At 41.4% G+C, this 12,352-nt stretch overlaps 1 protein-coding gene across 5 annotated transcripts in view; it reads left to right on the forward strand.

Annotated features, from left to right (window-relative positions):
- EIF4G3 (eukaryotic translation initiation factor 4 gamma 3) overlaps positions 1-12,352 on the forward strand; it is a 133,100-nt gene that overhangs the window by 12,634 nt on the left and 108,114 nt on the right. For all 5 annotated transcript variants that reach the window (XM_019541399.1, XM_019541400.1, XM_019541401.1 and 2 more), the window contains exon 4: positions 5,239-5,367. In XM_019541399.1, coding sequence (XP_019396944.1) covers positions 5,239-5,367 — 129 coding nt within the window. The remainder of the gene's footprint in view (positions 1-5,238; positions 5,368-12,352) is intronic.

Consider the following 12,352-nt stretch of genomic DNA (forward strand, 5'->3'; position numbering starts at 1 on the left):
CCTATGACCCCAGCTGACTTCCTGCCCTTTGGGCAGGGGGCTGGACTCGATGATCTCCCGAGGTCCCTTCCAGCCCTAATGTCTATGGAAATCTATGAAATCTGTATTAATATTTCAGGGTGGTAAAAGGGCAAAGCTGACTGAAGAGCTGAAGAAGGACAGAAAATTCCATCTTGATAAGTGCATTCACACGCATGGGGGTAAAAATAGCCTGAGATGCGTATACCTGTTCCTGCTTGGAGTTAGATATCCTAGTTCTTTGAAAGCATCAGCCCAGTGTTCAGCAGCAGCCAAAAAGGGAAATAGCATGTTCAAATCATTAAGAACAGGACTGAAAATCAAAAATGTCATTATATCATTGGATAGGTCCAGGGTAGCCCCACACCTTGAATACTGTGCTGGTGTGGTCCCCTCGTCTCCAAGAGGATGCGCTAGAACTAGAAAAGGCACAAGAGGAGGGCGAGAAGGATAATTGGAGGAATGCAGAGAATAAATAGGCTATGACTTCTCACCTTACAAGATAAGAGTACTGAAGGAGGACATGCTAACCGGCTACAAAACTATGCATGATTTGGAGGAAGTAAATAGTAAATCCCTATCTTTCTCAGTATGGGAATTAGGAGACATGCAGTGCAGTGATTAGCAGGTTTAAAACAAACGTTCCTTTTCACACCTTGGGTAGTTATCTTGTTGATCTTGTTGCCACAGAATGTGAAGGCTGATCCTTTAACTGGGCTGAAAAGGGGATTTGACAAATTCATGAAAGACATGGGCATTAATCATGGCAGGAATTACACATTGTAGCGGTTTAGTTTCGACATTAGGACTACATAGACCCTGAATGCTAGAAGCTGTGCAGGGAATGTTGTTGGGGATGGATCATTCTGGGTTTGTTTTGCTTAAATATTCTTCCACACTGTGAGAGGCAGGGTACTAAAATAGATGGACCTGTGGTCTGACCCAGTCTGGTAGTTTTTTATGTTTATCTAAGTTGCAGAAAAATAGAATTTCAGAGGCATCAAAATAAAGACCGTTCAATCCAAGTGGACAGCAAATTAATCCCACATCAGTTTCATTTTTTATATATTTTTTGCTTTCTTGGAGAGAGTACTTTTAAAGACTGAACTATAGGCTCTCCGCTGCTTGCTTATGGCACAGTGCTAGGTTTGACAGATTCATATTTAATTCCACATATCCATTGTTTAGGCAAAGAATTTGATCTGTGAACTTGAGTGAAAGTTATATTTGCTTAGCTTACATCTTAGACCTGTTGCACATCTTGAAGATTTCCAGGTGATAAACGGAAAGCAGAAACTTTTTGCGCTATATGTAAATGGCTTGCATCATGAGACAAGTATTTTGGAACAAATCCAGTCAGATGTTTCCAGTTTCTGCCTTTTTCATTACTGAATAATTGAAGTGAAGCTTGTGTTCCTTTAGAATTTATGAACTTAAATCTGCATTCTAGCAAATGTAATGAAAAGAACTATAGAAACATGAAATTTAACCTATAACACAGTTTCTTAAATGCATCTATATAGATGCTCTAATTGGCATTTTCTTAGAGAAACATTACATTTTACAATTTGTTAGAGATTCTTATTTCTGGACTATTTCTAAGTGACTATAAAAAGGGCGTGCTATTCTTATATTTACTGGGGATTAAGATGCATACTTTTTAGTAGAATTCAAACTCTCACTTTCTGACAGATGGTAGTTGGCATTGGTTTGTAATGGAATCATTACTTTTGCCAGTCCATGCCCCATGGCTTCTAGAGAGCCTCAGTTGAACAGATCCTCTTGTGTATATGTTCGTTTGTGTCTATGAGACTGTCACCAGGAGAGAGGGGGAGAAGAGCTTTTTAGGCTTCTTTTTGACATTTAAAAGAGGACTTGTGCTATCAGAGGAGAGAATTTTTGATTTGTTATCTGAGTTGAGAGGAGATGGGGTAAAGGACCTGGATTGTTTTAAGGTAACTTTTATGGGAGGGTTGATTTGATAGGATAGGGACCTTTTGGTTCAGCAATCAGTCTGTATAATAGGTGGAATCTGTATTTGCAATTCCTATTCTGGAGCATAGAAATAAGTTGGTGTGGCAGGCGTCCATGCTTCAGGGCTTTGATCACCTGTAGGGGCTTGGAAGGAATTTATTTTCCCCTCGTCAAAGATACGGGCCTGCTGAAGCACTGAGATCTTGGCCACAGTTGAGGCTGGTGGTGGCTTTTGACTCGAGTGTGCTGATTGCTTTGCTGTAGTTAGAAAACTCAGAAGTTCCTGTCTGGAGGGTCTTACTTCTCTACTTGGGGTCATAGCGCTTGCCAGATTTGGGGTCAGAAAGGCATTTTTACCATTGGTTTAAATTGGCATGGTGGGGTGTTGTAGCCGCGGTGGTTCGGAGAAAATGTAGGAAGAAAGGTTTGTTTGATTATATCTTTTATTGGATTCACTTTGTAGCTCTGAGAGGTGTTAACACACATTTTGGGGGAAGAAAGTGTCCTGGTTCAAGCCTGCTGCTTCTGCTAATGTCTCTGTTCTGCATCACCTGTAGAGGATGCGGCAGGACTTTGAAAAGGGCACTTTGTGACCAAAAGCTTGTCTCCCATCTCTCCCAGCTATTAAATTTTGTCCAGTAAAAGATATATCATCAGACAGTTCTTATTTCTAGGATATTTTGAACATGTATTAATTGACTGCTTCCATGGTTAAGAGATGGCAGAGGTGTTTCCAAGACATCTTCTGATCTTGTTCTGGATGCAGTTGGACTACATGGGTCTCTGGAAGAACTTTCTGATTGTAAATAATGCTGGTGGTTACTCCTGAACTGTAATCACAGAGAAAACTTCTAAAGGGTTGGGAGGAGGGTAGAGTTCTTAAAAGGTCCTATTTGACAACTTTTTCACCACTATTTGAAACAATCCTTTCTTAGGAATTTTAATTTAGGCCTTTACTGAGTTAATGGAGTCACCTTTGAACATTCAGGAAATGAAACTTTTTAAAAGACTGTATTACTTGTAGTGAGTATATTACCTGAGTAAAGAATCTGAGAGCCACATGTTTTGATATCTGATCCTTTTTGTCCTGTGTTTTGTAAAATGAAGGATACACTTTTTTTTTGTTCATCTCATTCTTAACCTAAACCAGTTTCCAGAGTTCTAGAACCAGTTAAATACCTGTCCCTCTTCCCATCCCAGCACTTGTCCCCTGGCTCTCTCCAAGAAAACATACCAGAGAGGAGAAAAGTGTCCTTATTCATTGTCTAAACAGGACCAGCCCTTTTTGGTCTGTTAGGTGGGACATAACTGCTATCTATATTGCATTCCTCCCTGACTTGACTTCTGATTTGAGGCCTGATTTGGGAGAGCAGTGTCAGAGTGTTGGTCAATCTCAGACCCATATTACATAGTTATCAGTTACCACATAACTTATCACTCTTTAATTCCTGAAGATTGGATTCGAATTCTGACAAGGCTGAAAGTAAGTTACTTAACCTACATCTGTGCTTCCCAGTGTAGAATGTGAACATTATTACTTCTTCAGTCTTGGCACAGAATCTATTTAACATGACTCCAGATAGTAAGGTCCAAAGGAATCGTGCGTGCAGCCTGTTCTAGTGATCAAAACACTGCAGATTTTTCTCTTTGGTGCTAGAAGTATATGCACACTTAAGAATTTGCATATACGCTGACGGTAGTTGAAGAACTTCCTTTACTTTAAACTAATCTCTTATCAGGAAGTAAATTGGTCATTGTCAAGGGAGATATTCCTAGTGATGACTAAAATGCACGTTTTATTGAATGGTGGGTTTATAAGTGAATAAATGTCCTTGCGCTCCCAGCTGCGGTTCTGACATCTTTCATAATTTGTAGCTACTTTTTAAGTATAGAATTAAAAAAAGTCTGTTTTTGACTTGGCAAGGCTTTCAAGATCGCTGTGGTAAGGGTTTCTGATTTTCCAGGAGGCAGGTTGCAGAAGTTTTACAGTGTCCTTTGTGACTGGAGCTGTGTATGTGCATCCCCGCCAGGCTGTATCAACCAGGAGACAGATGATGCCTCTTGCGGGGGGAAGGGCGCTCTCTCTCCAGATCTTCCAACAGTGCATGCTTTTGGTCTCTTCCAAGCCTTCAGAAATTGCACATTGTCATCCACAGCTATTGGAGTGGTTTAGGTGATGTAATCAAATGCACCCTTACTTAAAATACAATAAAGGGACATGGACAAGACTGATATCTTGTGTTTCATTGCTGACTGACTCTTCTGTGGTACATGCACTTATTTGTGTGTTGCTAGCAGCACCTTCTAATCATTACCTGTGTTGTTTTGAAACTGCAATAGCTGTAATAGCTGTGATTTAAACAAGGCAGAAGCTCATTTCAGTAGAGGTCAGAGAGAAGGCTGTTACACAGCAGACATAAAACAAAATAATACAGTTTACATGATATTGAATTGCTGAGTGGATATCTAGCTCTGATTCCTCAATATCTCTTTGATTTGCCATTTTTCATTTCACTTACCCTGGGGTCTACGTTTTAAACAACTTGACATGAATATTGTACTGTAAATAAGACGGAATAAAACAAGCATGTGAGCCATGAAGACTGAAATCTCCTCTGTGTGTGTTCCGTAGTGGAAAATCTGGGGCAGTAGCTTTCCAAAAGAATTGTTTTAAGTTTTCACTTATCTTTACTGATGAGAAGCCTGTCAGTCCTCGGTCTAAGATTCTTCTGCCATATTGTCATCTCATTTGGAGGGATGAATGGGGAATTTCTCCTCGCCTTGCCTTTTTAGGTCACTTCCTCTGACTGGTAACAGGCTTCTTTACATCACTTTGCAGCCCCCAGGGGGTTTGGACCACTAAATCGCAAGGTTGTTTGGTGTAATTTGTAATGGTATGAATTACAAAGATTTGGAAGTAAAAGACCAGGAGTGGAACTTCAAGGATACTTCAATGAAAGCCTGAGCTGTGTTGGAAAAGCAATAAAGCAGAAGCTTGTGTAACTTTTCCCCCTTCCCCTGTTGATGGTGCTGCCTGTGATACAGGCTTTCCACCAGCATAGCCACCAAGTTTTATATAAATAGTTAACTAACTTGAAAAAGAAATGGGTCAGCACATATTAAAAATGTTGCTGCTGACCCCTTTCATTTTTTATGCTCTTTTATTCGTAGACTATAAACGCTAGAACCATCTACAGAAATTGAACTACTAATATTCTCTTTTACTAACAGTTTATCTCCTCACAGGTAACACAGGTAGCAAGACAGCCGGGCCCTCCTGCCCCATCCCCTTACTCTGCACATGAAATAAATAAGGGACACCCAAATCTTGCTGCAACACCTCCGGGACATGCATCGTCCCCTGGACTTTCACAGGTAAGAGCTGGTGCTGGGCAGAAACTTCCCTTACCTGGTTTCTTTCAGTTCACAGGGGAGGATGCTATTTTTATATATGCAACTCCAGTGCTACAGTGACTGATGTGTACTATCCTAGCTGGTGGTTAGTTATTGGTTTATCATTGCATATGAAGTAGAAGGAATGTGCAGGATTCAGCTTCAAAATATTACAGATAATATAAGTGATACCACTGAGGAATGTCCTTGTTTCCCCACAAGCTGCTCTAGGGGCATTGTCCCACTTTCCTATTAAACATTATGGGAGCGTCTAGTGCATTGTGTTAGTTTTCCATCAATCTGTGCTTGTACAGGTTGCTGCCATTCTACAATTATTGTTGAAATTGGTGCAATAAAATTAATTGCAAAGATGAATCGCAATAAAAAGCTAGACATAAGGAGAAATTATAAAAAGTTCAGAAAAAGCAAAAATAGAAGTAAGGATAAGGACAGAAATGACAAGTTATCTAGAATATGGTAGCTTTTGAAGTTTGTGTAGAGCATGTCACAGGAGTGAAGTGAAGCAGAAAAGAAATGGGTACGGGGAGTATAGGGAATATATTAAGTTAAGAGCTAGAGGCTGGGGAAAGGCCAGCGGTCTGAAGAGGAGACAAAATGAGAAGCAGAATCTTTAAACTGCCTTTGGATTTGAGTTGATAGTTGAGCAGATGAAAAAAATGAAGAACTTACAAGAGAGCCCAGAGGTTAAGTGGGCAATAGAGTTCTGAACAAGGCGTAGTAATTTAAGTGAGAAAGGAAGTCGTATCACGAATTGGTTCCAGAAGTCAGCGTGCAGAGACCAGAGCTTCAAGATTATTGCAGGGCCAGGAGAAAGTGGGAAAGATTGTCAGAAGCATTTGTTGAGATTTTGAGCAAACTTGTCTTGTTTTGGAGAAACGTTATATTATAATCCGCTTTTCAGTGTGAAAGCAAATTCAGATACACAAGAAATGTTCCGGTGGTATAAATATACCATGCTGGAAATAGAAGACAGAGCAATGGCAGTGATGCATGTGCTACAGTACTTTTTAGGAAAGCTGGAGATGCCCACATTCCCATCCTTTTTTAGGAATCTGGAGAATGGAAGCTGTAGTATCTGAGGCACCAGAAGTAGCTTTCAGGCATTTGGCAGCCGTGTTTGGACAAGGATTCACTAAGCTTTGTTTGCTTTTTTGGACAACTGTTGTGTATTGGACAGAGGTAGTTTTGGAGTTGTCTGCAGTGATCTCTGGGTCTCTCTCTCTGTTTTGTTTTTTGTTCTTTCCCCTGAGCTGATACCATTAATTGAGGAGTGAAAAAGGTAAGAGTAGTTCACACTATTCATCAGATGGCAGTTGCATGACACTAAGTAACATTGAACTACCTTGGCCATTTTGTTGACCATTTCATGGACGTTCATGCTGGAAGGGACCCCGGAGAATCGTCAAGTCCAGCCCGCAAATCGAGTCTAGCCTCCCGATTTAATCAGGTTAATTAAGTTAGCCTAATTAGCTTCTGCTGGAATTTCTGAAGAAAAAAAAGTTTTCTATTCTTAACCTCATGAAGAAGCAGTAAGAAGATGTGTGAATCTTAGAATTAAAAGAAAGCACTAGTTGGAAGCAACAGGAAGAAAGACGCATTCAGTAGACTTCCATTCTTGTAACCCCTTTTATTCTTCATGGGAAGTTCTTTGCAAATGTTCTTTTTGTGGTGGCTTTGAAACGAATACTTCAAAATACCTGATACCAATATTAATTGAGAACTATGAAAATATTATTTTGCTGAGGTTACTAGAAGGGTTTGAATGTTGTTTGGTGCACTGTCTCTTATGTGCACAGTCTTTAACCTAATTCCTTAAAAGTCTCTTATTTAAGTGTTTAAATAAACACTTGGTTAAAACCTTCTGAACACTTTTTGTCTGCCTACCACATTTTTGTACAAAAGGTCTTGATGGATTTTTTAGTGAAGTGGTTCATAGATTCATAGATTGTAGGGGGCTGGAAGCAACCTCACAAGATCATTGGGTTCAGCCCCCTGCACTAGGCAGGAAAGACAACTGGGGTCAGGTTCTTAGAGCAGCTAATAAATTTCTGTCTAAAAGTGTGTAAATCTGTAAATTCAGTGGATATAAATTCAGTTGTCATTAAAGGCGTAGAAACTCTGGATTGTTTAGAAATCTGCTCCCTGTGTGTTATACTCATTATAGGTTCTTTTCTAATGGCTTTAACATCAGCTGAGAGCATTTCAGAACTTTGATGGCTTTTCCTAATGTTTTTAAGGTCATAAGAATTTTTCATTTAACCTAGTGGAAGCCAGATTAATCAGATGACAGGTTCCCCCTCTCCTCCTCCCCCCCCGAAGCCATGTATATTTTCTGGATTTTATAAATGTATTTTAAATTCCGTCAAGATGGTATTTTTGATTAAATTATATATTTAGTTTTCCTCTGAGTTGGCCCACACATCACATACCAAGCAGAGAGAAAAATCACTTAGTGGTGACAGGATTTGCAAGTTATATTTGCAGTGTCCAAAGCTGGTAAGAGTTGTAAATTCAAGTCGTAGTGTCACAAATCACTATTCTTGCAATGGTGATTCTTGATCAAATGCTCAGTTAAGAGAGTAGTGATTCACTCTATTTGATTATAATACGGGTCCTCAACACTCCTCTTGAGGATTGTATCTGCTTGCTAGTTCCTAAGGTGGGGTCTTGCAGAAGCAGTATCTTGAAGGAGAAAAGAAGGTTAACAGACAACAAGCTTTTTCAAAAGTATTGCCTCTAGAGATGAGAAATACCCTGCACCTTGTACTGCACTCCCTCATATTTGGAATATCATTCCAGCAGGTAGAGTAAAATTGAGGGGTGGTTACAGAAAGTGGAACATCTGTTTCCTCAGTTCAAATGTCGCATCTGAGAGATGTGGGTGAGTGCTGGTGACCACCTTACTGTGGTAGAAGTAGAAGTGTCTGAATTAATAGGCAAGATGTGTGATTCTCTGAAGGGTAACTCCACAAGGAAATTTGAGGAATTGATGGATGGATGTCAGTCATAGTATTAACTAACTTGATAGAGACTTTACTACAATACAAGAAAATGGACTCTCTTATGAATAGCACAGAACATCTGGACAGCTTGATAACTTTACATCTTTGTAACACAAAGGCTTGCATACAGTTAAAGCTGCAAATTGTTGCATTAAATGACCTCTGAAATATATGCTGAGAGCCTCCTTTGTTCCCAGAGTATAGATTAGGATGATGTAAAGACCACTTGGATGCATAGTACTTCATGTGGGGAAAAGTGCTTGAGTGCAAGTGTGGTGTCATACCCATCTGGTTGTGTTTTTGTTTATTTTACTTGTATATTTCAAAGACAAGGTGAGTTGTATAGTACCACTAATGTTTAGACTGCTTTTTGTCTATTTTTTTGCTTTCTTCTATTAAAGTAGTATGCCTACTTCTTCTTTTAGCTATTCGACTTCCTGTGGTTTCCTCTACATTGACTTTAAACCAGCCTCTGGCAATCCACTGCCTTCAGAACTAGTTTCTGCAGCAAGAGTAAGAGAACTCTGCAGCAATGAAAAACAGTTCCACACCCCCAGTATTCAGTGCAAGAAACCTTGCCTCTGCTTCCCTTGCCTTCTCCAAATTCCAGGGCCTTGAAATCATACTTCTGGTCTCTAGAATGTGCTTAACTATTTCAGTACCTGCCACTGCACTGCACTGCACATACTAATACAGAGTTGCCATAGCCAGATGTGGCCTTGAGTCCTACAGAAAAGAGGTAGTTAACTGTGTTAGTCTGAATGCACACAGAAGGCTGGGCACAAGTGCACCTCATAGACTAATAACAGTCAAATCAGAGGTGAATAAGTTTTTGTGAACCTGACCTCACTGCGTCTGATGAAGTGAGCTTGAGAAAGCTTATGCATCTTTAATTTAGTTGTGTACAAGGTACATCTCTACCCTGCCTTCTGCTCCATTTGTACATGCATATACAGTTTTCCTATTTTGCGTCTTCTATGTACTAAAGGTTTTCCCCAAAAAAACAAACTGGGAGAGGGTTGATGCTTTTCTCCTGCTCTCTCCTTCTGAGTTGCACACTTGAGTAGGTGCAGAATTGTCTAACTGTCTTGCACCTTTCAAGTGACTCTTGTCAGGGAGGAAAGCACTCAAAGCTTTTCTCCTTCTCTGTTGTTGGAAAGGTAGGGGCCAAAAGCTGATATGAAACCTGGTGCCTCAAAGCAGGGAACAAGAAGATTATTGTGTTAAAAGTCACAAATGTCTTTTCCTAGTGTCTGTAGGTATCACAGCTAGGCTCCTTATCGAAGATCTGTCTGCCTTGCCTTTGTGATGTGCCGTTTACCAGCAGGTTCAAGACCAGGGATAGCATGGGGGACATGGGAGAAACTGGAAATGAATGCCCTTGGCAAGATTGGAGGTAGGAACGTAGTTGGAGTACTGCGTCCAGTTCTGGGAGCTGCACTTCAAGAGGGATGTGGACAACATGGAGAGGGCTGCTTGCATGGTCAGGGGGCAGCAGGGCAGGCCCTACGAGGAGAGGCTAAGGGACCTGACCCTGTTCAGCCTCCACAAGAGAAGGCTGAGGGGGGATCTAGTGGCCTGTTACAGATTAGTCAGAGGGGACCAGCAGGCATTGGGGGAGTCCCCGTTCCCCCAGGAGTGACTAGAAATAATGGTCACAAGCTGGCAGAGGGCAGATTCAGACTAAACCTCAGGAGGCGCTACTTCACGGTCAGGGTGGCTAGGATCTGGAACCAACTTCCAAGAGAAGTGGTGCTGGCTCCTACCCTGGGGGTCTTTAAGAGGAGGCTAGATGAACATCTTGCCGGGGACGTTTGACCCCAGTACTCTTTCGTGCCATGGCAGGGGGTTGGACTACATGATCTGCTCAGGTCCCTTCCGACCCTACCAACTATGAAACTGCCATGCTTTGCAGACAGTGGAGAGAGAGAAGCTTCTCTCAGGCAGGAGGAGGAGAGGAATTGGAGTTATGCCAAAGCAAGCAGGCTGGAAATTAGAAGGGAAGAACCTTAAAAGACAATGCTACTCCAAAAGGAGTTGGGAAGACCTTGAAATGATTGCTTCCCCCACCCACCCAGAAGCTGGGGAGAGGTATCGAGCAGTTTTTACACATGAAAAATGCTCTCATTTTCATCCCAGCAGGCTAGAGAATCTTGCAACCCCACCCAAAAGCTAGCAGTTTTTTGAAGATCCAAGAGAACTGGTGCTGTCTCTGATTATGAGAGAGTGGATTTTGGATCACAAAGGAAACAGGTTGAAAAATGCCCCTCCAGGAAGCATTTTACCTTCTCTGCCTTAGCATAATTGTGCTGGCTTTGATTTACAATGTTAGGGAAGACAGAAGGCAGGGTAGATTTGTATCTTGCAGACTGATTAAACCAGAGATACAGTTTGCTGCTTATGAAAGTTTATCCATCTCTGAATTAGTTAGTCTGTAAGGTGCTAATCTACCTACCTACCTTCTGCTTGCCTTTGCACTAACCCAGCTAACTTCCTGTCTCTGATCATTGATATCCAGAGGTGTTGAGTCTTGGGTGCTGCATTTGAATCCAGAACAGGTCTGTATTCACTTGCTTGCTGGCTGTTTCACTTAACTGAAAGGAGTTTTATGGTCTGGTTCTTGTTCTTATAAATGCCACACTTGCTAAATTAGCACTTGCAATCAAAATGTCACTTACTTGAAACTTGAAAAGAAATAGGAAAAATGCATAAGCTTTTAACCATAATCTCGTCTAGTCCCGTGCTATGGAGAACCATGCTTTTAGGTTTGCTCTCGAGTAAGGATACAGGGCCATAAAAAGACCTGGTGGTAAAAGGTGTGGCAAAGACGCATACCTTGATGCTAAAGCTGGTGCTGGCACTTCTGGCACCGGGTTCCAGGCCTGAGAGAGGTTGTTCCAAGAATCTTGCCACGGAGCCTGGTACCCAGAGCACTGTATGGTTCAGAGCTATGCTTACAGAGCATCTGCTGCTCCTTTCAGTGAGTCAGGACATACCTTCTTGTCTCCTACAAGCAGGATGGCCTCTTTTGGGAGTCCAAAAGTAGACCAGACAAATTTTCTTCCTAGAATTTACTACAACTGCTGCAACAGAACTGTCATTTGACTGGTCAGTAGTAGCCAGCCATATCCTTATGGAGTCACGTTATGGGCTTACAGGGCTCTTCTTCACATATTTCCAGGAGCAGATTGCCATCCCATTCTAAGAGGAGGAAAACAACACGTGCTCTAGTGGCATCAGTGACCAGTCCACTGAAAATGGGCAAGGAAGAATACCAGGAATTGCCAATCAAGGGACAAGAGGGGCAACGCAATCCTGCATTACTTCCAAGAACTTCTTGTTTCATCACTGGACAAAGCAGTAACCCTGCTGCTAGGGTTGAACAATGTTAAGACACTGGAAGATCTCTTGATGAGAATAGTAGACACTCTAAAAATGAAGATGTAATTTTTTCCAAGAAAAATCTTGTAAGTTGTTTGGTATATTGATACCATTAGCCCAGTCAGGATTAGCCTTCCAATAAGTAGTGATTCAACCTTGCTAAGGCACTGTAACAGACACCTCCCAGTATGCCAGCCACAGGAAATAGAGTGAAACAGGATCAGTCCTTCAGGGTGAGTATGACTTATTATGAATTCCTTACTCATTTCAGTAGTACAGGGAAAGTCCAGATTTCACAAAAGCAGCCGAAGGATAAAGATCCTGAAGAAGCTTGACTTGTTCTCGAGGAAAACCTGTCCGCCTTCTATCTCCCTTCAGTTGCAGGTGATGAAAAGTTAAGCTGTCTTGGCATTGGTGTTCTTGTCTTCCCTCTTCTCTCCCACACAACAGAGGGCCTTTTACAGTAAAGATCCTAAGTGTGTTATGGGATATAATGACATTCTTTGTGTTGTGAAGTGTGGGAGAAGCTGGAATGGAAAGTCTCGGGGACCCTTTTGAACAAA

This window comes from Crocodylus porosus, unplaced genomic scaffold, assembly GCF_001723895.1.
Source record: "Crocodylus porosus isolate Cpor-Errol unplaced genomic scaffold, CroPor_comp1, whole genome shotgun sequence".
Lineage (NCBI taxonomy): Eukaryota > Metazoa > Chordata > Crocodylia > Crocodylidae > Crocodylus > Crocodylus porosus.